Below are 27903 nucleotides of genomic sequence, written 5' to 3' on the forward strand. Positions count from 1 at the left end.
AAATCGCAGTGCTAAATAGGTGAAAAACAAAAGGCAAACAGCTCCTAACTACAATTCCCAATAAATGGGGATTCTTAATTCCCAAGTATAAAGTGTAGTTAGTGTAAATCAAGGTTCTGTGTAATGTATGAGCCTTTTGAGCTCCAGCAGTATATTTTATGCTTCCACAATCTTAAAAATCAAAATTGTCATCAAAATCCTACAACTTACCCTGAGTTTTGGATTTTTGAGACTAGAGAAGTAGTTTTCAAGCTGAAATAGGAAAACATGAACATCAGTCCTTCAAATAAAAAAATTTTTAAAAATTCCTATGGGCTGCCAACAGGGCACATAAAACCAGAGGCATTTCCTCCCCCACAGCAACACCAATGCTTCCCCGCCCCCCCCCCCGGCAATACAGCCTTTTTTCCAAGAAGCATGCAACACAAAGTTCAAATCAGTACACAACTTATCAGTCTTGGTACAGCCCAACCCTGTTACTACCACTTCCATTATCTCTCTGTTCCACAGAAAGGATTTTTTTAAAACCTCTTTTAAAAACTGTCTTCTTGCTACCAAGTAGACTCAACACAGTGGAGAGACTAACTGAAGAGAGGATCAGCAGTATTCCAATACAGAATACTTCAACCAAAAAATGTCCATTCCACAGAACATGGGGTGCACATTTCTTCAGTAATATGCATTTTTATAGAAAATCACAAGGGAAAACTGAAATCACGCAAGTCAGCGTTTCCCAAACTGTGTGCTGGGTCGCAACACAGCCATGTGTGCTGCGGCCGCAACGCAATGCTCCCTGTAGCACTGCAATGCCTTATTGGGAGCCCCCAGATGCCAATTCCAGGTCATGCTAGGCTGGTGACCACTCCACTGGCCTCCATGAGCCCCAGGATACTCTGTGGAAGCAAATGGAAGTTGTGTCCGCAAACCAGAAGTCACTTCTGGTTGCTTCCATTGGGCATTCTGGGGTCCACGGAGGACAATAGAGTGGGTTGCCAGCCCGGCACAACACGGAAGCGCATTCAGAAAGCTACCAGTAAGGTATGGTAGTGCTATAGGCAGCACTGCATTGCGACCAACCACGGAGGACAAGGTGGGTCATGGTGCTGAAAGGTTTGGGAATAGCAGACATAAGCTATTAAATATGACTGCCGAAACTGAATAAAGGCACCCCAGACTGAATAATAATGGTCTCTTACCCTACCTTAGAAATACAGGAAGTTGCCTTTTACAAACTCAAACCCTAGCTTGGCACTGTTTATGCTGACCATTTCTCTCCAGGATTTTAGGCAGAAGTCTTTCCCCATCCTACCTGGAGATACCACGGATTGAACTTGGGCCAGTAAAATGGAGCTACATCCTAGGAGATGATGAATTACTAGATTAAGAACTGGGTTCAAATCCCTACTCAGTCACTGTTGATAAAGTACCAAGCGTGCTTTATCAAGGTACTCACTCCCTTGCCCCAACAAGCTATAAAGTGGATAAAAGTGGCCTCAGAACTATTGAAAAGAGCAATACTAGAAACAAAAGCAAAATACAGGTCAGCCCTCCTTATCCGCAGGTTCAGGCCCCATGGATCTGACCTAACATGAGTCAGGAGGGCCTCACTGTACCTCCTAGATGTGACCAGAAGAGTCTTCCTGTTGCACTGGAAGGGAGACCTTCTGAGGCATGGGGAGGCTGCACACAACCTCCTTGTGCCTCAGGCAGGCTCCTGGAGCCTTCTGAAAGGCACTTCTGGTGCCCCTAAATAGACAGTAAGACTAACTCAGTACAAGGTGACTTCATGTGTCTGGGTTTTTGATGCAAGAGCATATTTCAACCAACCCTGCCACCCTATGCCAATACTCACTATGGTTCGATCGATAGTATGCAGGTAGTAAGAAACCGGTTTCCCAGTCCATGAGACAGACCCTTTCAGTGGTGACAATTCTACAACTCTCATGATAGTGCCAATATCTTTAAAAAGGAAAAAAAAAATGAACACCACAGTTAGGAAGGAAATAAGAGTACATGACAGATAATGCATTTCAGGGTTTCGTGCATTTATGCTGGGTGCCAGGATGCAAACTGCAGTAGTTTGAGGGCCACTAAGATACACGGAATTCCTTTGATTTCTCCCCGAACCAAGATTTCTTTTTAATATATGACCTTGAATTATTTGCTTCTTTACCCAGCATTCCTGCATAGAGCCCCAGCCTGAAAATATCTGATTTAAAAAAACATATAGGCACACCATTAAAAAATCAATTCTTACCACTCAAGTTTCGACTGTTGATTCTAAAGTTTAATGGTGCAAAAGGTTTTGAAGATACGATTTGACCACCTGCCAAAAGAGAAAGAAAAATGAAATTAAAAACACACTGTCCTCAGAGATAGAATGGTGGTCAGGAGAAGGTAAACTTATGTCCTATTAATTAGAATACAGTGGGCCCTCCTTAGCCATGGGAAATCCATTCCAGGACTCCCCATGGATACTGAATTCCACGGATAGTGAAGTCTGGGGGGGGGGGAGGTAGCAGCCTGTGTGATGCCACAATTACTTACTTGAGGATTGTACCAGGCCCTCAGGAGGTAGAATGTGACCTCCTCAGCCTCCTGTGCATGACTGAAGGTACTTCCATCCACATCTGGAACACATCTGCCTCAGAACACCTCCTGGACATGAGTGGTAGCCACTTCCAGTCATGTCTGGGAAATCCTGAGGCCTTCCAGCAGCACGCTCAGCAGCCACAAATACAGTATCCAAATCCACCCACTAAGGAAGGCCCACTGTATTTAAATACTGCTTTTCAGCAAAAGAGTTCAAAGCTGTTTGCATAGCAAGAAGATTAAGAAGCGGGTTCACTGCCCTAAGAAGAGGCTCACAATCTAAAAACACACAAACAAGACACACTAAGACAGCCATTGAGAAAAATGCTATGCTGAGATGAGTAGTTGCTTATCCTTGAAAAATATAAGCCATGAGTTTAACAGATACCTCTTATCCAGTTAGCAGGGTGAGACTTGACACCTCCTGATATCAGGAAATGTTAAACTCAGCTTACTGTCACAGATCCTATTCCCAATAGCCCTTCCTCATTATGATAAAAGTTAGTGCAGCTTGTTACTTTTTCTTGACAAAAAAGAGCGAGTTTGGAACTTCAAAGTACCACTCTATAACAAACACATCTGATCCTAATAGAAACTATTTCAGAAACATGTACAAGTCAAACAGCAACTGATTGGGGGATACCTCAAAACATTATGACACTACCTACCATTAGTAGGTAGCACTCACCTAGCAACTACATTTGTGTCATTTCAGGTCCAAACACCTTTGCATTTTCCCAGGGCTTTTCAAATGTTAGCTGAGTTGGTTTTGTGTGCTCACTGTATTCCCCACCTGTCTGCTGTTCTCACTACCTTGCTCCTATTTGTGTAATTAATACAGGTAGTTTCCTAATACAGGTCCCCTTATTTAAGTTCAGGTTAGGTTCCGGAGGTCTTAAGCCAAAGTATTTATAAGTAAATAAGTAAATAAAATTACAAACATTCTGTGGTTGTTGAAAAACAGTATGGAAATATTTCGTTGAATAAGTTATCTATAAACTAGCCAATTCACTTTCTAATAAAGTGGTTCTCAAACTTTTTAGAGGCCTTAAAGGCTGCTGTGTAATTTATAAATGCCAAAGGGTGTGGCTATAATAGTGACTGGGCAGCAGTGCTCCTCCTCCCCCAAATAACAGCTTATTTAAATCTTGATGCACATAGCCTAATCTGCTGTTAGTTTCATGAACCAGTAAAAATTGGGTCACAATGCACCGGTGGGTCCTAGGCAAACAATTTGAGAATTGCTGATCTAATGATTATACATCAGGTGATAGCCCTGTTTTGTAGTGTAATGTACAAAATGGACTTTAGAGCAAATGGAGGGGGTTTCATTTTTATCAGTTGTGTTTTACAATTTGCATTTTACAAGTAACAATTTGCATTTGTGTTAGTTGGAGAGGAGTATGAGTACAGTCCTATAAAGTACTGATCTTTACCCAAGGGTGTCAAACATAAGGCCCATGGGCCTGTTGTGGTCCCTGGAAGCTCTTCATCCAACCCCAGCTATAATTTGCCTCTCCCAATGCTACCTTTTTAGCTGTGCCATTTCTGCCAAGGCTCTGGGAAGGAGAGGCAGAAGGAGAAGGCAAGTAACACTTTGGGGTAAGGGCAGAACAAGAGGGATGAGAAAGACAGAAGCTGCCAAGACACTGGGAGAGCCCAATTATCATGCGGGCTGCCCTTTCAGCAGTGCCACTTCTGCCAGGACATCACATCGTAGACCACCTCTTAGCTACTGAGCTGTGAAATTTTGCTTGCGGCAGAAATGGTGCTGCAAACAGGGTGATCCACACAATAATTGGGCTCTCCCATATCCTGAAAATATGATCAAGATTTGCACATTCTCTCTTCTTTCATTTGCAGCTAATTAGTTTCTAGGTGAGAACAAAGTGCTTCTTTCTGGCCATCATCTTCTTAATGACATCCCTTCCTGCTCAATGTCATCACTTCCAGCCCTCAGCAGGTGCCATGAAAGCTATTTGACCCACTATATAAGTTTCAGCCCTGCCTTTACCCATCACTTCAGCATCCCTTCCAGACACAGCATCTCTCTTCATCCCAGAAATACAGTGTCTCCCTCCCCTCTCACAAACTAGCACTATCACACCTTGTGAAAATGTTGGGGCAGACTGACTGCGCCTATGCAAAAGCACAACTATCCTCGGGACATCCTCACATTGGAGGTCTATCTGTACATTTGACCATAAGCCATCTTGACAGCTAATCTGACAGGGTAGGATATGCATAAGCCTAACAAATCAGATTAAGGGCAGGATATAAAATTGGGATAAATAATCCCAACTCTGAAGTAATTTCCTCATCATAGTTAGGTTTCCTAACCACATAGTTTCCTAACCACTTTCTCCATATTGCATCACAGTATAAACATTTATATCTTTCTAAAAACAAAGTGGCACCTGTTGAGAGGGGGAGCTACCTTTGAACACAGCTTTCCTTGCCAAATCCACCTTTCAACTCAGCCTTCTTTATTTCCACACATCACTTGAGAATGTGGGCTCAAAAATGGGGGGCTTCCCTCTTTCTGCTACACTCTTCTACAGCCATGATTGCCTTCCAGAGGAGCTCTGGAAGCTGTAGATTCCCTACACATACAAAGAAAGAGGGGTTTCTTAAATTGCTCACAAATTTCAAAGCACTCTCACAGAATGCCACTCAAAGCAGTATAAATGGGCTCTTAAGAAACACTGACCTAGAATGTAATTGTTTCAAAGTAAACCTGTTTGTTTCTAGTTCAAATAAATGTAGTACCTAAACACAGCATACAGTTAAGGATTTACACATGGAATTACAAAGAGCATCCATGAAAAATCCTGAATATTATACTGCCATGGTTCCAGTACACACAGAGCTTTAGAGAATACCAGAAGCAGATGACAAGTCTTGATCCAAACATTTTACAATTAGGTAGTTAGAAAAGCAAGCGCAATAAAGGAAGGTGAGCAGATTGGTCCTAGAAAGGCAGTTTAGAAAGCCATGGACGCCAACAACATACAACTTACTGTTATCACACAGCTCAACACAGCAAATACCCACCACCACATAAACTGTCATGGTAAGGAAGTGTCTAGAAAGCAGTGGTTGCAAGGGGCTTGATCCATTACCTTCCTTCATGTTTGCAAATCGTTCCTTCAGTTGGTGATCCACCTCAGGACCAAAGGCAAAGTTATTCACAAAAATAACACTGTAAGGTAACAGGACATGAGTAAGACAGGCATCTTGCTTCCATTTTAAGATAATAAATATTTTATATTTACTGATTGCAAGGCAGACTAGGAAAGTATTTAATACTATGGGGGGCGGAGTTAACGCTCAGTGCACTAGCAGGGAAACTTTGGAGGCTCCGAGGGAGAAATGCTAAATAGATGTGTTTCCAGGGGACCTCAAGAATGAGGAACTCTCTGCTGCCTAAGAAGAAGGTGCAGAGGCTGAGAGCTTGAACTGGGGGAGTCCCTAGAGACGGTGGTCTCAGAGATAATCCCCGATATCGTCCTGTGCTGGATCATATCGTATCCCGGTCGTTGCCATTTTGGGAAAAGATTCGGTCAGCTGGGTGATTCCCTCCCCCCATGACCTAGATACAATATGATAGCGAATAAAGGCTTTAAATTGTGAGTAACCAGTTCATTAAAAGGCTATAAAAAGAACTGCAATCAAGAGGTTGGAAGGAGGAAAAGATAACTCTAAGATTATTTACATTGGCTTTTAGCCACCCAGAGGGGAAAAGAGCGAACCTGGATTTAAAGAAGCCCCTGCTGGAGTTGTTTTCTTTTTTTGATTTTTTTGTTTTTGTTTTTGTAATAAGGGTGACTGGAAGAAGAGGCGAGAGTCAAGTCAAGATAAAAAAGGGAAGACAAAGGATCACCCTCTTGTAATGGTATGCATGGAAAAGCAATAAACAACTAACCTTAAGGGATGGAACAATTTCACTTTCGTTTTTGCAGCAAGAGGCTTGAATCAGGCTTGATTCAGACCCGAGCTTTTAAAGATATACTTACTTGATTTGACATTGTTATTGACTTGAATCAGAATACTGACCCACTCCTTTTGGATAAAAAACTTGAGGATTACCCTTGACAAGAAGGGATGCAAGATAGTAAGACTTGGATGACTCCTTAACTGCTGGAATGACTCACTTTCGTTTTTATAGTTAGAGGTTTGAGACAGAGCTCTTAAAGGTATATTGTTTTGATTTGACATTGGTATTGACTTGAAGTGGACTACTGACCTACCCCTTTTGGATATAAAACTTGGAAATTAGCCTTATAAGAAGGTGAAGCAAGATAATGAGACTTGGTCGACTCTAATGGCTGGAACATTTTACTTTCATTTTACATCCAGAGGCATATTGGATTGATTTGACATTGGTAAGAATGACATCAAAAAACTTAAAAGAGGTTAGCAAAAGCCAGACCTCATTAATGGATATGATGAGGGATTTTAGAAACGAAATGAAAGAAGAGGTCGGAAAACTATCTGAACAAATGAAGCAAATAAACTCCTCCCTGACAAGCACGAACAACAGACAAGATGTCAAGACTTTGAAGAGAGAAAATAAAAAAAACAAATAAAAGTATGGAGGAGATGAAAAAGAGAATGGATCAAATGCCAAATGAAACTAAAGAATTGGAGATTTCTGTAAGGAGCCAGGAGAAAGAAAAAGCAGCATTTATTATTAGAATTCAGAATTTTAAAGGAAAAAAAGGAGGGAACTCTCAGAGAAAGAGAGCACGTCATCTTAAGAAGAAGATTCTTTGGATCAAACCCAAAAAGAACAGAATGGAGAAAACAAAAAAAAAGGAAGAGATGGATCAAGAAATATAAGAGAGTCAAGAAGAAGAAGGAGCAGTGGGAGGGACAAGAAGGAAAAGACAAATAAGACAGAGAACAAAGAAAGTACTAAGACAGACTATATATATCTTCAAGTGGAAATGGCTGAACAACAAGTGGAAATTCTTTTTGTAGATATCAATGGATTAGAATATTCCATCAATTAAATCAAATCAAATTTGGAATATAAATATTAAGATAATTAAAATGGTAGCTTTTAAAGAGTATTTATATAAAATGTTTTATAGATGGCATTTAATTCCAGAGAAAATAGCAAAAATGTATTTTGGGTCACCAAACAAGTGTTAGAAAAGTAAAGAGATTGAGGGAATTTTTTATCATATGTGATGAATATGCGAAAAAGCAAAGAAATACTGGAACATGATACATAAATTGCTACAAGAGGTATTGAATTGTGTATTACCATTCAAACCGGAAATATTCCTCCTAAATGTAACATCAGAGATTAAAGATCAATATAAGAAATACCATTGTACATATTAGTACAGCGCTAAGAATATTGTATGCGTAAAAGTGGAAATCTACAGATGTTCTAACTAGAGAAAAATTTAGAGTAAGGGGATTTTGGAAGCCTTTTATGACTGGATAGATAACTTTAGTTAAATAATACTGACTGTTTAGATAAACCATTAATCATTATACTGACAAATATGATAACTTTTGTATTGATGAGTATATTTCTTTTTAGTTGTTCTAAAATGATCTCTCTTTTTTGGAATATGCATGTTGTAATCTATGGCCAATACCCTCATGTGTAACCTGTGTAGTCCCAGCCCAATGTTTAACCCATTTCCTTACCTGTATCTATAACAAATAAAAGTATTTAATACTATTATCTCTCTCAAAACACATTGGTCACAACAAAGTCCCTTTCAAAACCAGAGAGGGAAGTTTTCTCTTTCATTTACAAAAGAACTATAAAACCACTACATGCCAATGTTGCTAAAGGAACAGCAATACTTAACTGATGTTTGTGCAAAGTGGAAATTTTTACATAAGTGGCTCTGTCAAAGATAGGAGTAAGTGTGAGTTTTAAAACTTCAGTAGGTCAGCTGAAAGGAGCCAGCCCTGGAGATCAGGGATACCAGCAGGTTTCCATTCTCACAACATCTTTCAGCATCCCACAGCAAAAAAGAAGAGGACAATCCTCATGTTGGGAGAAGAAAGTTTGGAAAAAGCTGTTTTTGTTCTTCAATAGCAACCCTGGGGATAATTGTATCTTTAACACATACTTCCAAAAACAAATCCGCAACCACTGTACCTTGTGTTTGCAATTCTCTCTCGCCATTCTTCAGAGAGAAAGTCACCTCGTTCCAGCTAAAGAGGAGAGAAAATGGTACCCTGAAATTCAATTATTCCCTTGGAATAAAAAGTTATCAAAGACATGACTGAAGAACAACCATTTAGCTGCCGCCTCCCATTTATGGAAAATGTTTACAGGTTTTACTTCCCAATTCTAGAACTTATTTCTATGATCGGCCAAAGGCAGCACAGAATAGAAATGTCCCAGTTTAAGTATGAACACCCCTTGTCTTATGCGAAGATTACGTTCCAGTCAGTGCATAAAGTCAAAATCATGCATACTTGAAAAACCTTTACATGAAAAACATACTGTCTCTTTAAAAATTACAAGTGGCAGGCTGGAACTGAAACCAACCAAGGGCACAGCAGCTCCACTCTCCAATCTCATATTCACTCTCAGGAATGTATCTAATAAGTAGAACAGCAGGCAGAAACTATTGTTTCTCTCTCTTTTTTGCTGAGTGCATGTAGTTTAATTCAAACAAGTTAACTGCATGCAAGATGAGAGGAGACTATAATTCAGTCATTATACCACCAGCAGTAGCAGTTAATCTTAAAATCAGAGGTGTAGTCAAGAGGGAGCAGTGCTCCAAGACTACGACAACAGGAGCAGTGATGTCATCAGGTGCTTCCTTTGAAGCTTTTTGCAAGGACCCCAAGTAATAATAAGCACCAAGTTCTGCAAGAGGCAAACTGAGAAATTTGCCATGACATATATTTCTGTCTAGGCTATCTTCTTCAAGGGCTGCCTGAGAGGCTTATGTTACTATTACTGTTAAGAATTTATATACCACTAAGGCTACAGTTTTATATACGTATATTCACCATGAAGCAAGTCCTACTGAATACAGTGGGAATTAAAGGTAAAGGTTTTCCCTGTACAAGTCGTGTCTGACTCTAGGGAGCGGTGCTCATCTCCATTTCCAAACCAAGGGAGTCAGCTTTGTCTGAAGACATCTCCCATGGTCATGTGGCCAGCATGACTAAATGCCAAAGTACACAGAACAAGTTACCTTCCCACCAAAGTGGTACCTATTTATCTACTTGCATTTACATGCTTTTGAACTGCTAGGTTGTCAGGAGGTGAGGTAAGAAACAGGACCTCACCCTGTTCCGCAGCACCAGGGCTGCCGACTTTCCAGCTGGACAGTCCAGTGTCTTTTAACCACTCACCCACCATGCCTATACAGTGGGACTTACTTCTGAATAAACATGGGGTGTGAGGGAGAACCATGTACACTACCCTGAGCTCCCTGGAGAAAGGACAGGATAAAAATAAAATTTAAGCAGAACATGCCAACTTGAGTTAACCCAAGCCAGAAGTGTGACTATTTTTCTACGGCGAACAAAGCTCTGAAACAGAGTGTGCCTGCTTGCGATGGTCACACATCTGTCTTATGCTTGACTCTTTGCATGCAGCAAAGACTGCACCAGGAAGCCTCAGCATGCCAGATTAGAACAGCAGCAGTCACGTAATACAGGCTCCTTTATAGCCATTGCCCCCTCCCATTTTGTTTCTACAGACCACAGAAACTTAAACTTCTTAATGATTAATGAACGGGAGTGACCATCTGCAACAGATATTTTAGTCTTCTTAAGCAAGGAAGGAGTTCTGAAAACTCTAAGACAATAATTGGCACTGGAAATTTGCTTCTTAGTCCTGCCAGCTACTCCCTTTCCCAATTTAGGTGGAGGCACTAAAGCACAACAGGTCAAGCAGAGACAGCAGAAATCACATTTGTTACTCCAATGACTGCAGCCTGCCAAGAGAGCTGATTGCCCCAGGGAGAGGGGCAACTTAGAACATGCTACTGGAGGGTTACACTCATTAAGCAAGCATCATCTCTCAAGAATCTGCTTTTTTCTGACAATTTAGTCTCTAAATTGTCTGAAAAAGAAGCAAATGCAGGATTCAACCCTCTTCCTTCCCAGATTCATGGCGGGAAGCACCATGGACAGGCTGACTGCATAACACAATACAGAGACACACCAAGAAAACCTCATTTCAGGGCCTCCATGCAACACCCTTGGCTCACAAAGTATTGTTTGTTCTGCCTGGAAAAGCACACACAGCTATTTTTAAAATAAAATTGAAGGGAAAAAAAAACGACTGGCAAAGATCCAAAGTTGCAGAATGTGACTCAGTTTCAAACCAAAAGAGGCGTTTGGAGGGCTTTTCAAATATTAAACAGTTCCTGCTGGAAACGGGGAAGTATATATCTGGAACAAGTTAATATCCTACCAGATTTTTCCATTGCAAAAAACAGACTGTTAAACTGCCCTTTGGTGAAGGGGTGAGCCAAACAGAAAGCCACAATTACCAGGAAACTAAGGGCTGTAAGCAGGGAAATCCCCCTCTTGGGGCTCTCACACTTCCATCATGCCTCATTTATTACCAGGCAAAGGGGGGAGGTTCTGCCTTGCCACCAAGCCACACAATTCAGATCCCATTTGGAAGTCTAGGTTTCAGAGAACCATTAAGCCAGATTCATGCAGTATTCATTCACACAATCATACATCTTCTTCCCTTTGCCTAAAAGGTTGGGAAAAGGTTTACTTCACAATGAATACAATTTCCAGACTGGGACTAGAGCCCAGTTTGTCAGATAAAGCAGCACCTAGTTCTCAAAAGCTTCCATCACAATAAATGAACTAGTCTCAAAGGGACCACAAAACTCTGTTTTAACTTCCACTTTTTTGGATTATAGAGCTGCACTCTGGCAAGAATCCTGAAGGAGGGAGAAAAAAAACAGCTCCCCTCCCCACCTCTCCTAAGAAATCTAATCCAGACAGAGCAGCTAAAACTCAAAGGCAAAAATATGACAGCATGTAATCATTTCCCCCCTGCAACCTCTCCCAGTGTGTCTGCTGCCATTCCTTCTCATAATGTACACTGATAATTGAGCAACTTATCTGCTTATTAGGAAAACTGCAAAAAAAGTAGAAAACATTTAAGGTAGAGGAGAGAGACTTCATTACAAAAGACATTCTGGAAATAAACCATTTTATACCGAAGTGGCTCTACTTCATTATGCCCCCAGATAGAGGGATGATGTTCAGGGAGGGATGCTGCCATGTTGGAACCACTAAACACCATCTGCCTGCATTAATTATAACAAAAAGCTTTCAGCCATAACTCAATAATGGAAACAAAAGCAGAAATCTCCAAAGAGAACATTGTTGCCCATACTCTAATGTCCCCAGGATCTGAAATCTTAAGAGCTCTTCCTTAACATAAAAAGAACCCAATCCTATCCAACTTTCCAGTGACAATGCAGCCGCAATGCAGCCCCAGGGTAAGGGAACAAATGCTCCCTTTCTTTGAAGAGACCTCCTTGACTGCCCACCACCACCATAGGATGTAGTGAGTGCCACAGTGGCATAGCTGCATCACTGGAAGGTTGGATAAGATTGGGCCCAAAGAGAAGGAGAAAGAGAAACAAGGAATCTGGAAGCTAAGCTTGCAAACGAGGAGCAGCTTTTCTGGATTGTGAGTGTCTGAGTCAAAGGCCCCATCCATGGTTTTACCATCATCATGAAGGCTAGAATTCCAATTGCCTCTTAGGTGTGGGGTGCCGCAAGGCTCCATTATGTCTCCCATGCTGTTCAACATCTACATGAAAACACTGGGAGAGGTCACCCGGAGGTTTGGGGTAGGGAGCCGTCAATGTGCTGATGGCACCCAGCTCTTTCTCTCCTTTCCTCCTGATTCCGAGGAGGCAGTCTAAGTTCTGGATTGCTGTCTGGAGGCTGATGAGAGCTGGATGTGGGTGAACAAGCTGAAATTGATTCCTGATTAGACATAGGTTTTCCTGGCCCAGAAGTCCAAGACTCTGGTATTGGACTATCGTCCTGCTCTGAATGGGGTTGCACTCCTTCTGAAGGACCAGGTCTGCAGCTTGGGGTGAACCTGGATCCACAGCTGCTCCTGGATTCCCAGGTAGCGGCTGTGGCCAGGGGAGCCTTTGCTCAGCTTCAACTGATTCACCAGCTGCAGCCATACCTGGGTCACTCAGACCTGGCCATGGTGAACCATACCCTAGTGACATCCAGATTAGATTACTGCAACGCACTCTGTGTGGGGCAGCCTCTGAAGACGGTCCAGAAACTGCAATTAGTGCGGAACGCGGCCGCCCGTGTGGTTGCTGGGGCTCGTCAGTTTGACTGCTGCTTCAGCAGCTACACTGGCTGCCAGTTCGTTTCCAGGCTGAATTCAAAGTGCTAGTTTGAACTTTTAAAGCCCTATATGACTTGGGTCCAGGGTATTTGAGGGATCACCTCCTTCCATACAATCCAACCTGTCCTCTCAAGTCTTCAGAGGGGCCCTTCTAACTGTGCCGCCACCAGTGGAGGCGAGGGGTTTGGTGGCAAGAGTGCCTTCTTGGTGGTGGTTCTCTGTCTGTAGAACTCCCTCGCCCTGGAATTGAGAAAAAGCTCCCTCTTTAGAGTCCTTTTGCTGGGGCTTAAGACCTTTTTATTCAGGGAAGTCTTTTTATGCTGACACCAGGGGGCATGGCGCTTTCTGAACGTATTTTAATTTGGGATCCAAGTTTTATGATGTTTTATTGCTTTTAAATGTCCTATTTTTATACATATACATATATTTTGTGTTTTTAGAATGGTTTTATCTGTGAGCCGCCTTGAGTGCCCTTCATTGGGATAGAAAGGTGGAATATAAATTCTATAAATAAATAAATAAACTTATTAAATCATTATCAAGTAAGCAAGCAAGCAGTGAAGTCCTTGAAATTCTCTTTCACACACTAGAAGAATCTTCTGTATTACAGCTGGATTTTTATTTTTAAAGCTAAGATTTGTGGTTCTGCTTCACTCACTGTGTATTCTGCGTGTTTTTTTCCATACCATTTCATCCACTTTCTGAATTCTTTGTCCATTGTCTAGAAAGGCATTTGGTGGGGGTGAGAGGGGAAAGAACAGAGGAGAGAAGGGGAAACAAAAAACAAAGACCTTGCCATTAGTAAATCTGATGTTATTTCAGCAAATGGGGAAAGAAACTACTATGGCAAAATGGAAACAAGACCCCATTATCATTAAGCTTTCCACTAGCACTTTTGGACTGGAAAGATGCTGGAAGATTATTTCATCTAATACGGCAGAAACACAATAACTTACACCAGGAAGGGAGGGAGGGTAAGCAGACAAGCAGCCAGGACTGTTGACCTGGAAGGTCAACACTACCACCATCACTTGGAGAAGGGTCAGAGCCAGTGGTAGAGTGCAGCCTTTGCATGAAGAAGGCCAGCAGTTAAAAGACCATCAGGTAACAGGATTGGGAAAGGGACCTCTGTCTAAGACCACCTAGAGCCACTACTAGAATGAATAGACAACAGAGGGACAGATTGATTAGTGGTCTAAGATAATTTAAAAGATAATTTAAAAGATAAGTTCCTAGCACTTAAGATTCCAAAGATGTGCTTGAAAGCACGTAAGCTTATCAAGCTCTCTTTATACTACTTTCGGTCCCCAAATGAGATTAACAGAAAGCACTCTTGTTCTATTTCAAGAGGTTACCTACCTCAGCATATTTGGCCGGAATGTCAGCTTTCTCCACACCATAGTGATGTTTGCAGTTTGTGGCTGCGGCCACTTGTAGAACGACTTGACCCACACCTGGGACAGGAGGAGAAAGATGGCTTACAGGTTCCATTTGAGAAGCCAGTAAACAGAAATATATTGATGTTGGCTACTTGATGCTGGCAATAAGAGGAGGAGGGAAATTAGCAGCTATTTGATTTTACTTTGAAAACTACTTTGCAGATTTTAGCAATAAATGGTTTGCTCCGTTGAAGGACTGGTTTTAAATTTCATAACTGAGGGTCACAGCTAATAGTATAATTTGGAAAGATGGACAGCTTAGTAATTAGAAGAATATTTAATACGTTCTATTATTTTTTTATTTATTTTTCCACATTTTTATACCGCCCTTTCTCCAGAGAGCTTAGGGCGGTGTACACCGCTGCTCCCCTCCTTTTGTCCTCACAACAACTCTGTGAGGTAGGTGAGGCTGAAAGAAAATGACTGGCCCAAGGTCACCTAGGAAGCTTTGTGGCTGAGGGGGGACTTGAACCTGGATCTTCCAGGTCTAAGTCCACCTCCCAAACCACTACACCACCCTGGCTAGCCCACAAATTCTTAGAATGGCTAACAAATAAAATAAAACATTTTAAGAAAACAGTAGAACACTATAACGTAAGAATACAGTAAGAGGTTCACCAGGTTAAAATCACAAGCCTACAGACAGATCTCAAAAGTCAAGGCCAATTAAAAGACTTCATCTGGTGCCAAAAGGCTGATACCAAGTAAGTTTACCTTAGGAAAGCAAAAGACAGAGTGCCACCATTGAAACGTCCCTCTCCAAGGTGACTATCCACCTAAACTCTGAAGGCTAGGGGGCCCACATAAATTCCTCCAAGGAAGATCTTAACCAAGTTTGTATGGGAGAAGGTCGGTTTTGCAGAAATCAAGCTCTCATCAAGACGCTGTTCAACTGATATCATAAGGATAAGAGTCACCTTTTCTGCCTATCCTTGAGCACAAGAATCACCACTCAGTTTGGAAGATGGCCAACACCTAATTTTGGAAGTCAGAAACATTTAACCTGAAAGAAAGATTGCTTTTCACTCAGTTTCATTCAAAAGCAACCACTATAAGATTCCTATACACCTCCACAGCAGGAACAAGTTATGTGGTGACCCAGGGGACAATACAATGCTGAATATTGTTTAGGAATATATCCAGTGGGTCTGCTGTATCTGCGGATTTGGGACCCGCAGATTTCACTATCCATGGATCCTAAACCCACAGGTCGAACCAACATGAACCCTCCAGAGGTGACAGGAGATGTGCTCCAGTCGCCTCTGGAGGGTATTCTGAGATTTGTGGAGGCCACACACAGCCTATCTGGGCCTCAGAAGGCCTATAGGAGATCTTAGAAGGTCACTAGGAAGTGATTGTCATGAGTATGTACAGTTTAGGCCTAGGTTAGCATGTGAAGCCTGAACCAAACTAAGTCAGTAACGGAGAAGTAGCTAGCAGTTCCTAGCTGCAAAAATGTGAGTAAACAAGCAAAAAGATTGTCTCTCCTTTGCTGGCTGTTCCTGAAAGCTTTTAGGCATCTGATGCTGGCTCGTTGATGCTGCCTTCGGGATGGAATTTCATCTGCGATCCTTGCAGCTTGCAGAGCGGTTGCAGGTTGCCTTTCTGCTACCCAGTCTGACAATGCTGGTGGTAAATAGGAGAAAAAGTGTTCTTTCACCAACAACTCTCTCCACTGCTGTACAGTTTCTGCTCCTGCAGTCTCGGCCCAGGTTGTCAAAGCTCTCTCTAAACGCAGCTGGAAACTAGTATACATTTCATCCTGTTTCATTTCTGCATGGCGGAACTTCTGCCTTGCCATTTGCTCACTTATGGCCAGATTCTCCTTGATTAATGACTTAAACAGTTTGTAATTGTGCCTTTGTTCTTTAGGTAGTCCTGCAAGTATGTGCGTTAGTTCTGTACCCACACATTGTGAACGGTGTACACACAGCCATAACTTCTCAGGAACTTGCTCATCCTCACATGCTTGTTCAAACATAGCAAGATAGGACATCGCATCCCCATCACGGACGCACCTTGGATACATGTGTCAGTCCCACTGCTCTGTGAGGCGCTTCCTTTCTCCTCTTCGATCCTTCATCTGCATTTCTATGAGGCGCTGTTGCATGGCAAAAATCGCAGCCCAGTCTCCTGCTGAGGGCATTGCTGTTCCTGGGGAAACTCTGGCAGCATTCCCATCCCCCACTACTTGTGTTGACGGTGGGGCTGTTGGTGCAGGAGTAGGTGGAGGCGGTGTGGAAACCGGCAACACAGGGTTCACAACAGCAGGCTCAGATGACGGTTGTAAAGGAGGCTGTGCTGTTACCATGGAGCGCGATGCTGGCTTTTGCACGGCAGTCCACTCATCTTTTTGTCCTTTTACAACAGTTCCTTGCCATGAGCCTCTGCTTGGCAACATCCAAGGGTCCTCATCACTTTCTGCATCACTTTCATCCGTCCACTCCAACTCTTGTTGAAATTTGAGAGCAGACCTGCTGGCAGCCACACTTGGCATGTTGTGCCTCTGCGGATTGTTCTGGTTCTCTGCACTCCACGATGCACGTGCTTTGAACCTCTGTCTCTCTTCCTCCATGAGTTGAGTTCGGTGCACCCCTGAGTGTGCTTTCGGGGGCCTCTCATCCTTCATGGTCATAGGTAGTACAGACTCAGATCTGTAAGCCTTTTCCACTAAGCTTGGGGTTTGGGAATCCAGTATGGACTGGCATCGGTCCCACAAACCCTTCCACCTCTTCAAAATCAAGCAACTGATCTCTGAACATCATGTTGCTGTCTTCTACCCTATGCTAGTTCAGCTTAACGTTGCTGAGATAGAACACCCCTAACTGCCAAAATAACAAACCACTGAAATCTTTGTAGAGGTTTGCATCTGCCTTAAGTGTAACCACTTTTGGGAACAAAGTTCAGTCAAAATCCCAGCGCTAGGCCACCATGTTGCAAACTTAGGGGGGTTTGGGATGCTCAGAGTTCTTGGTTCTCGAACCCCAAAGCCCTCAAGGCCCCCCTGTCCAGTAGTACTGCCACCACCCTGTATGTGCCAGTGCCTCAGTTCAGGGACACTGAGACCCTCTAGGCTTAACTCTATCCCTTGCAGGCACTGAGCTCTTTCTCCAAGTAAAGCTTCAGTCCTCAAGTTACTAGACCTCAATGAGCACTCGGTAGCTTGCTGAACGGTTAGGCAGGATTCTGAACCTTTGTCCCCAACAGACAATGAAACAACTTGGTAAAAGAGATTTTAGTTTATTAAGTACATAAGGCAGCAAATGCTAGAAGCATAAACATCTAGGAAACATATCAGCAATAAAATAATAAAGCTAGCTGGTTATCTCTATTAATCCCTATCTCTCACCTGGGTCAGTTACTCTTGTAGATCTCTTAGCTCCAGGCTATCTGTGAGGACAGATGTCCATGGTGGACAATGGAGCTTAGGGCATGCAGGATGTTGCACCCAAAAACTCTGCCCAAGAAGAACCAGACACACCCCTTGGGGCACTCATTAGTATACTTCTTATGCTAACAGTACTGAGGTGACTTCATACTTATTTAGACTGTCCAATCAGAGACTTTTGAGGACAGAAGCTTCTTGGAGTGGGTCTGGTTGCTAGCCCTCCTAGTTCTTACCCCTCCCAACTGGAGATCCACAGCTGCACTTCATCAGTTTGATAAGGCACCTTACTGTCTGCAGAGGTGCTAACATTCCAATGGGTTGTAATTCTTGTTGTCTGTCCTTTCTGGCCAGCAAAGGAGAGACAACAATCTTTTTGTTTGTTTACTCACATTCTTGCAGCCAGGAACTGCTAGCCACTTCTCCATTACTGACTTAGTTTGGTTCAGGCTTCACATGCTAACCTAGGCCTAAACTGTACATATTCATGACAGTGATGTTTAAAGGCCTTCGAAGGGCCAGGAAAGCTCTCCCTGGCCCTCTAAAGGCCTTTAAACTTCACTTCCAGTTTATCGTAAAAACCCGAAGTGACCTTCTAAGGCCTTCTGAGGTCTGGGGAGACTGTGCACAACCTCTTCGGTCCTCAAAACATCCTCTTGAAGTGGCAGGGGCATAACAGCGCTTTTGGATTCTATCCAAACCTATTCCAGCGCTGAAGCAGCTGAAATGCAGACCTGAGGCAAGGGACCAGATATTCCCTTACCTTGAGGAGGACTCTGTGATGGTTCCCCGCCCCACCCGCAAGATGCAGTGCATGCCCTGTTGGAACTCTGCATTGGTGCTGGAAAGCTGGATAAGTATTCAATCCTTAGTTTCATAATCAGTTCGTCATATGTCACAGGAAGCTGACTGCTCAAGAAACACAACACGACATGCACTCTTGGGTGTACAGGATTAATCATGCGTTTCTTTGGATCCCCACCATTGATTTGTGTCACGCTTTAGAGTTTTTTTGTTTGTTTTGTTTTGCACTAAACAGAAGTTAGGAAGAGAAATTGTTTGGGGAGGGGAAGGGAGTGAATAAATAAACCTAAAGACATATGGCAAGTGCCTCATTCATTCTGGAAACTTGATGCTCTATTCCTTAACTCCTGAATTCCATTCACACTTCTGTTCTATGTTTAGCAAAAACAAAAAAACAAGTAAATTGGGAGTCATCTTGTGAGGATTTTCTTAAAAGGTGAGGTACAAATAAAAGAAGAGAAATTATGATTAAACCTTTCAAAAAAGGAGCAGAAGACAATTTTGGTACAATGGCATATGGAAAGACAAAGAGAAGATTATATAGCTACCACTTACCACTGCCTAGGTCTACAAACAGATCATCTTCTGTCATTTTTATTTCATCTATCATCTGGGCCACCAAGTCAAAGGATGTCTCTCCATACACCTCTGGGGAAAAGGGCTCATAGTTGTTGAGTTTTTCTGGGTCAGTCACTGAGTGGTTATACACTTGCTGAAGGATATGGCGAAGGAGCCCATTGGAGGGGCGGGTGTTCAGTTTCATGGGTTGGGTGGTACCTTTCCACTGAAAACAAAGGAGGAAACAAACATTACACCTTAGTCCAGCCTTTTTCAGCTCACGGCACACTGTTAAGGCACTAAAATTGTCAAGGCACACTCCCAGTTTTTTACTTACATTAAATTATGATATTACAATTAATATTTAATTAATACAATTAAATCATTACATGACAAAGGGCACAATCCTAACCAGGTCTACTCAGAAGTAAGTCCTATTTTGTTCAATGGGGCTTACTCTCAGGAAAGTGTGGTTAGGATTGCAGCCAAAGACTTGGGGGGGGGGGGGCAATGTGCCTGTTGGACTTACTTCTGAGTTGACATGCCTAGGATTGGGCTTTTGGTTGCACTCTTTTTTTCTGAAATACATGAGCAGACAATTGGCACTTCTCTCTCCTCCTCTCCCCCACCCAGCCCCTCCCACAGGGACATCTCTGGAACATCCCCCGTCATCTCATAATTGCAGTTAGCACCTCTCCTACTATCCCTCCCCTCACTGGTCCACACCTTCCAAAGGTCCAGAATCACTTGCCTCACATTTCCCCCCCCCCCATTGCCTGCTTATTTCAGAAAAAAAGTGTGACTAGTAGACACTTTGCCCAATCCTAGGCATGTCTACTCAGAAGTAAGTCCCATTATAGTCAGTGGAGCTTACTCCTAAGAAAGTGGGGCTAGGAGAGTAACTTGAGAGCCCAGTCAAGCTCAGGGGTGTCTACTCAGAAGTAAGTCCCATTATAGTCAATGGGGCTTACTCCCAGGAAAGTGGGGCTAGGAGAGGAACTTGAGACCCAGCCCAGTCTACTCAGAAGTAAGTCCCATTATAGTCAATGGGGCTTACTCCCAGGAAAGTGTGGATAGGATTGTGGCCCAACACCCCTCCTCTGAAAGGCAAAGGCAAGGCAGGGAGGGTTGCTTTGGGGAGCTGCAGGCAACTGTGGCAAGCAAAAGGGACTTTCGTGGACCCTCAGCCAGCCCATTCTTAGGTTGGTGGCCTTGGCAGGCTTGCTGGCTTCCTACCTGCTTGTCTGCCCCTGGTTTCCTCCTTCTCATCCCACCCAGACCTCTTCCAGGCTTTTCTGGTTGCCCAATCAGCAGGCAAGGCAGACAAGGGACTTGATACCCAATCCTAGGTGTGTCTACTCAGAAGTAAGCCCCATAATAGTCAATGGAGCTTACTCCTAGGTAAAGGAGGATTGGGTTACAGTCTTCTTGCTCACAGCAGAAGATGCAAAGCAGCTGCGGCTGGCTGCTCCTTTGTCCTCTGCTGCTGCTGCCTCATCTCCCACCCATGGCTGTTGCCTGCCTCCTCTGGCCCCGAGGCACACCTGAGGCTGCCTCACAGCAGCTGAAAACCCGCTGCCTTAGTCGATCTCCATCATTGTTATTCTATACCAGAGGTGGCTAAACCGTAGCAGGCCACATGCCACTTTTAACTTACATAAACTTGTATGTGTCACTCCATCTTATTTTGGCCCTTTCTGGACTTGCTTTCTGGTTTCACCAGCCCATATAATCTGCCAAGCCTCCACTTAGCTATCTTGGCCTTGTGCTTCCTTTCTACGTTGACCCTCAGGAGAAACACTGAGCACTCACGGCAGTGCAGCCCTGTATTAACTGGTGAAGCCATGATGGGCAACTTTGTGTGTGCCACTTAAGATGTGTCCACGTGCCACATGTGCTACAGGTTGGCCAGCCCTGTTCTATAGCAACCAACCTTATTACATACACAATTTCTTATGCAAGAAATACACAATTTCTTGCAATCCTTTATAGCCACAGTGATACCAAATACAAAGTAAGAAGTAGGAAAAGGGTATGTGCTTGTAGAATACTTTTGTAAATGATGCACTGTACAAGCCCAATTTGCTCCAATTTCTCATAATGGGTGGTTCTTCTACCAAGCCATCACACTTAACATGTGAGGTGGCTATGTTTGCAGACGACACCAAACTTTTCCGAGTGGTGAAGACCAGAAGTGATTGTGAGGAGCTCCAGAAGGATCTCTCCAGACTGGCAGAATGGGCAGCAAAATGGCAGATGCGCTTCAATGTCAGTAAGTGTAAAGTCATGCACATTGGGGCAAAAAATCAAAACTTCACATATAGGCTGATGAGTTCTGAGCTGTCTATGACAGATCAGGAGAGAGATCTTGGGGTGGTGGTGGACAGGTCGATGAAAGTGTCGACTCAATGTGCGGCGGAAGTAAAGAAGGCCAATTCTATGCTTGGGATCATTAGAAAAGTTATTGAGAACAAAACGGCTAATATTATAATGCCATTGTACAAATCTATGGTAAGGCCACACCTGGAGTATTGTGTTCAGTTCTGGTCGCCGCATCTCAAAAAAGACATAGTGGAAATGGAGAAGGTGCAAAAGAGAGCGACTAAGATGATTACTGGGCTGGGGCACCTTCCTTATGAGGAAAGGCTACGGCGTTTGGGCTTCTTCAGCCTAGAAAAGAGGCGCCTGAGGGGGGACATGATTGAGACATACAAAATTATGCAGGGGATGGACAGAGTAGATAGAGTGATGCTCTTTACACTCTCGCATAACACCAGAACTAGGGGACATCTGCTAAAATTTAGTGTTGGGAGAGTTAGAACAGACAAAAGAAAATATTTCTTTACTCAGCGTGTGGTCGGTCTGTGGAACTCCTTGCCGCAGGATGTGGTGATGGCGCCTGGCCCAGACGCCTTTAAAGGGGGTTTGGACAAGTTTCTGGAGGAAAAATCCATTATGGGTTACAAGCCATGATGTGCATGTACAACCTCTTGATTTTAGAAATGGGGTATGTCAGAATGCCAGATGCAAGGGAGGGCACCAGAATGAGGTCTCTTGATATCTGGTGTGCTCCCTGGGGCATTTGGTGGGCCGCTGTGAGATACAGGAAGCTGGACTAGATGGGCCTATGGCCTGATCCAGTGGGACTGTTCTTATGTTCTTAAAATTGGCAAAGCCAGCACTACCTGTCTTTAGGCAATTCCCCCTTATATCCTCTCCCAGCAGCATTCCAAGTTTTTTGGGGAATTTTTTTGAAAAAAAAAAAAGATTTACACCAATCTTTAACATTAGACAAAGAAATACATTCATTGTTGCCTGTCTGTCCATTTTCTTTGGCAACACCTTAAATTTGGAATTTGTTGCCTCCAGACACACACTCTTCTTTAAAAAGTACCTCGCGTTATTTATTCTCCCAGATTGGTTGTGATATTAACCCAACCTCCCTACCTCATGCTCCTTTTTCCTTGTGTCTGTTTAAATTATAAGGTTGTGGGTAGGGTCTTGTCACTGTTAATTCTAGGATTTTGTGATGTCTTTTTGGATTGTTTTAGGAACTGAATTAGTAGTAGTCCAGTCCACCTCAGAACCTTTGCCACATCATCTTTCTACATGTTCAGTGCCACCCACCAAGCTTGGCAAAATGTCTACATTGAGCCATTCAGGTGTAAGGGTTTGTAAGCCACTGAGTGTAAACTGGCATCACCAAAGGCTACTTGATTGTTCTTAGAAAATTGCCTTGCCTCCTTTGTTCCCTATTAATGCTCCAGAACCACAAAAGCCTCAAAACCAAACCTTTCCTGACTCTCAACCCCTGAATTAAGTCTGCCCACACAGATCAAGCAACCAAAGCCATTGTTAATGCAGCTACCAATTACAGTGAAACTTGCAATCCTGAATAGGGGCTCAATCCATTTACCAAGCTGAAAATTAAGAAAAAGTCACAATTTAAAAAAATATTTAGCCTTCCCTCCCTCATCAACCAAAGGGATCATTTTGAGCAGAGGAATTTTATCCCACCACATTAATGAACTCAAAAGAATTCTTAAATCCATGGAACACTGCCATGGCACACTTTTGAAGGGAGTATGTCAAGGAGCCAACTCTCCAAACTATGTTGCTTAAATCCTACAGCTATTTTTGTAAGGAAAATGCTACCTCTAAGAGTTATTGAGCAGGAAAGAAAGTTTCTCTCAAAAACGAGCAGAGTTCTTTTGTATTCAAGGACTAAGCCTGCAAGTCTGCATTTTATATTCAAAACTCTTCTTAATTTTTGATTCTTAGCCAAGTCACTGCATGTAGTGCTGGTTCTAGGTTTTTGGGGTTCGTGGGCAAGATGGCTTCAGTGGGATCCCCATCTCCAACACTGTGACCTCTGTCTGCCCATTTAACTGCTTTCACTCTCTAAGTCCAACCCACACTATTGCTCAGACAAAGAGGACAAGGCGAGTAGAGGCGGCTGTTCATTCTCTCTTATCACTAACTGAACACATGAGGAGGGTAGGTGAAGAAGGCAGGACAGCAGTAGGACTGTGTACTGGATGGTCAACAACATTAAAGCATGGGCCTCAGTATGTGCCCAACAATGCCAACCACCAAAACAGACCCTGCCAATTACGTCCAACAGGACGTAACATCTAATAAGCCTTTAAAAAAATTGGATCAAAATGCATTGAAATGCAAACATGATTCTCCAAGTTACAAGACATCATCCTTAACCATAGTTTAGTGTTTACATTTGACAGCCTGAAATTATACTTAAGGATAGACTGCAGGCCAGGACATAAAACCATGGCTTGCACTAACTCCAGTTGAAGTCTGCACTAAGCAAACTTTCCTTACCTTTCAACTTGCAAGAAAAGATCTACCAACAGCTATTTAATCATGACTGCTACATAGAACCTGCATGTTCAGAGACAGTCTGCCTCTGAATACCATGTGCTGGGGAACAAGTAATGGGAGACAGTTACATGTACCTTGCCTTTCCGTGGGAAAGAGCTCAAAGCAGCTGACAGTGACAGAATTAAGAAGAGATAAAATGAAGTTTTTAAATGAAACAACCACAAAAGCAGAAAGTTATAAAATACATCAAACCCTCTAGATCAGGCGTGCTCAAGACGTCGATCGCGATCGACCGGTCGATCGCGCAGCGAAATCCGGTCGATCGCACGCCAAGCCTCCCGTCCGCCATGTTGAAAGGGGCGGGAAAGAGCCCCGGAGCTTCCCGATTGGGTGGCGGGCCAATCGGGAAGCTCCGGGGCTCTTTCCCGCCCCTTTCAACATGGCAGGCCAATCGGGAAGCTCCGGGGCTCTTTCCCGCCCCTTTTAATCAATGAAAGGGGTGGGAAAGAGCCCCGGAGCTTCCTGATTGGCCCGCCATCGCACCCGGTGCCGAGGAGCTGTGGCGGAGATGAGCGGGAGCTGCCCGGCTGTGGCGCATCCCCCGGGGCGGCGGCGCAGGCAGGCGGCGCGGGAGCCTGTGGCCGGCGGGGACGCTCTGGTTGCTGCTGCTGCCCTGCGTGGGCGCCGCCAGGCTGCAGCCGGCGGGAGGGCGAGCACCGCCGGAGGCGCCGCCGTGACCCCTTCCCTGGGATGTTCATGCCATACCGGCCCTTGGTGCTCCCCCACGGCCCGCTGCAGACGGCAGCGGGGTTGCCGCCCCTGGCTCCACTGGCCTCCTTCGCGGGACACCTCACCAATTCCTTCTGCGCGAGCCTCGTCCAAGCTGTCCCATCCATGGTGGCTCTCACCACCACCCTGCCCAGCTTCGGGGAGCCCCCCGACGGCTTCTACCCTGCCCAGGAGCTGCCCGCCGCAGGGCGAGGCAACGCGGAGCCGCCCTGCCGCCGACAGAGCGCGGCTGAGAGCCTGGAGTCCAACTAGCTGCCCCCCCGCCGGGACAAAGGACTCCCGGAGCCGCCGCTCCACTTCCCCAAGCCCTTTCTAGGGCTGACAGGTAGGCAGGAGGGCCCCCGCAGTCGGGCTGCGAGGGGGTCATCCTTACGGTACTGGACGTGTGCGCGGGAGGGAGCGGATAGCCTCTCCCCTCCAGTAGTCCCGGGAAAGCCGAGGGAGGCGAGGAGGAGGTTTACCGACAGCGGGACTGGGGTGGGGGGATCGCGAGTGGTGCGGCTGCTGGGAGTTGGTCGCGCTAACTTTGTCCTCCCGGGGAATGTTTCCTCTGAAGGGGGAAGCCGGGGGGGGTGACTTCCAGCTTACAAAAGGAGCACGAGGCGGCAGCGGAGTGCAAGAAGTTCCTGCGGAGTCCAGCAGCCTGCCTGCCTGCCAGCCCGCCCGCGGTGGGGAGGAGCGCCCTTGCAGCTCCCGCCCCACCAGCTCCTGCGTCCTGTCTCTGGTGAGGCTGATCTGAGCAGCTCCTCGCGGGATCCCGATGCCCGTGGGAAGCAGCATCCCCTGTTCTCCAGGCGGGTTGCACCTGGTAAGGGGAGCCCGGGAGGAAGCACGGTGCGGCTGGGCTGCGCTGCCTCGTGTCGCCGCCTTCCTCCCAAGGCTGGGATCGGCCCTGCGGCGCCTTCGGAGAACTTTTCCTGCTCCCAGAGGGTGAGCTGAGCAGGCGCCTCGGGGCGGAGGGAGGGCGGGTGGGCGGGGAAGAGAGTGTGGGGCCGCCCCCAAGTTGCCCCCCTGGAGGGCTCCCCAGCCGCTCCCCTGGTCCCACACCTGGTGTTCCCCCCACTTCCCATAACCCCCCCAAGTTGCTCTCCTGGAGAGCTCCCCAACCCCTCCCCCTGGCCCCATACCTGGTGTCCCCCCACTTCCCATCACCCCTCCAAGTTGCCCCCTGGAGGGCTCCCCAACCGTTCCCCGTGGCCCCACACATGGAGTCACCCCACTTCCCGTCACCCCCCAAGTTGCCCCCCGGAGGGCTCCCCAACCCCTCCCCATGGCCCCACACATGGAGTCACCCCACTTCTCATCACCCTCCAAGTTGCCCCCCTGGAGGGTAGATCTCCGGGCCTTGCTGGGTTTCAAAGTAGCTCTCGGGCCAAAAAAGTGTGAGCACCCCTGCTCTAGATACTCGTATGTACAAGCTAGATTCCAGAGGTCAGTACATAATGTGAAATATACATAGGTCAAAATATCCAGTTATCACTAGTTCATCACTATTGTACCTGAATGAAAGCACCACTAAAGGACATACTATGCCTGTGGAAAACCTGGCAAGCCATCCATAACTCAGATGTTTGTAACTTGGGGAGCCAGTGTAATATATTCACTGTGGGAAACAAGATACTGGACGTAATCTCATTTTTTAATGACACTTATGCTCTTATTGTTGTTAGAACTATAAGTGGTCACTTATTGGATATTTCAAGAAAAAAAAACCAAGGAGCTATCACAAGTGTCTCCTTACATAACCTTCTGAGGAACGGGGTTTCCCTCACAGTTTCACTTTAGGACCTTAAATCAGGTTAAGGAGAACAAAACCACAAGCAATACATTTAACAGGTAAACCACAGCTAAACATTAAGCCTGCAATATAGTGGCCAAGCCAACAAAGAGATTTATTGAATGTCATTTGGTTTATATCAATTTGAATCTAACTACCCTGCACAAAAGTCAAGCAACCTGATAAGATGGCAAGGAATACATACCAACTGGTGAATGCTATCAATGGCACGGTTGTATTTGTCACAAAGTCGCTGCATGCTTTCAAAGCTAAAAAAAGAAATGAAAAGGTTAATCATTTGTGCAAATTAGTATGCATTGAAGGCTGGAAAGATATGACTAGAATAGTGGTTCCCAAAGTGTGAGCCATGGCTCTCTGGGGAGCTGTGGAAACCATGCAAAAAACTCACCACCCTATACAATGTAGGAGCCACAATCAATGGACTAGTTTGATATAGAATTCCTGCACGTGGGCCACAGGATCCCTGCAAGTTGTAAATGATTCTGGGGCACTTCTATTGCAAAGGGCTATAATATAGGAGGTAGCAGTTCAAATCTCAACTGCAAGCTGGCAAGGGCACCTGAGGCAAGCCATTTTCTCTCAGCCTCAACAACCCCCAATCTGCAATATGATCTTGCCAGTTATTCATGCACTGGTAACATCAGGTTACTGTAATGTGTTATACAGGTGGTTGACTATACAGGCCTACAAAATTGAGGGTTAGAAAAGTTTTTCCCAAACTTTATGGTGGTTTGATATGAATTTGGGGTGCATATTTGGGGTGAATTTGGGATATATTTCGGGTGTCGGTTCCAAAAATGGCATCCATTTTGCCCTATCACATCTAGTTTTGGAGATATAGTATGAGGAAGCTGCTTGAACCCTTCACTAATGAGGCTATACTATATCTCCAAAACAAGACGTGATAGGGCAAAACAGATGCCATTTTTGGAACCGACACCCGAAATATATCCAAGAATTGGTGTAACATTTAAGGAAGCAAAATGTGTGTTGGCCTGTACTATGGAAAGTATTTGGAACTGGTTTGAGAATACAGGCCAGGTTCTTAGATGGCATTTCTGAGTTCAGTCATCTTTTGGCCATGTTGAAAAATCTGTGTTCTCCTAGTTTGTTCTTAGGCTCATATGAACACATAAAGCTGCTTTCTAGTGAGTCAAACCATTGGTCCATCCAGTTCAGTACAAAGACTGGCAGCAGCTTTCCAGGCATTCAGGCAGGAGTCTTTCCCAGTTCTACCTAGAGATGCCTTATGCCAATGTTTCTCAATGTCTGTCCTCCACCGTACCCATTCACATGACCCACCTATTCAAAGTACCACACCCATTAGATGTACCACCGGAAGAAACTGGTG

General features: G+C 44.6%; 1 protein-coding gene across 3 annotated transcripts in view; it reads right to left on the bottom strand.

Moving 5' to 3' along the window:
• DOT1L (DOT1 like histone lysine methyltransferase) overlaps positions 1–27903 on the bottom strand; it is a 79493-nt gene that overhangs the window by 31746 nt on the left and 19844 nt on the right. For 2 of the 3 annotated variants that reach the window (XM_066635683.1, XM_066635682.1), the window contains exons 4-12: positions 26737–26800; positions 19124–19352; positions 14300–14394; positions 13599–13661; positions 8723–8778; positions 5715–5794; positions 2258–2326; positions 1853–1959; positions 211–252 (exon numbers count right to left, since the gene is read on the bottom strand). In XM_066635683.1, coding sequence (XP_066491780.1) covers positions 211–252; positions 1853–1959; positions 2258–2326; positions 5715–5794; positions 8723–8778; positions 13599–13661; positions 14300–14394; positions 19124–19352; positions 26737–26800 — 805 coding nt within the window. Of the gene's footprint in view, positions 1–210; positions 253–1852; positions 1960–2257; positions 2327–5714; positions 5795–8722; positions 8779–13598; positions 13662–14299; positions 14395–19123; positions 19353–26736; positions 26801–27903 lie in introns of those variants that run through there. The other variant, XM_066635684.1, reaches the window with a different exon arrangement.

This window comes from Tiliqua scincoides, chromosome 8 (assembly GCF_035046505.1).
Source record: "Tiliqua scincoides isolate rTilSci1 chromosome 8, rTilSci1.hap2, whole genome shotgun sequence".
Taxonomy (NCBI): domain Eukaryota; kingdom Metazoa; phylum Chordata; class Lepidosauria; order Squamata; family Scincidae; genus Tiliqua; species Tiliqua scincoides.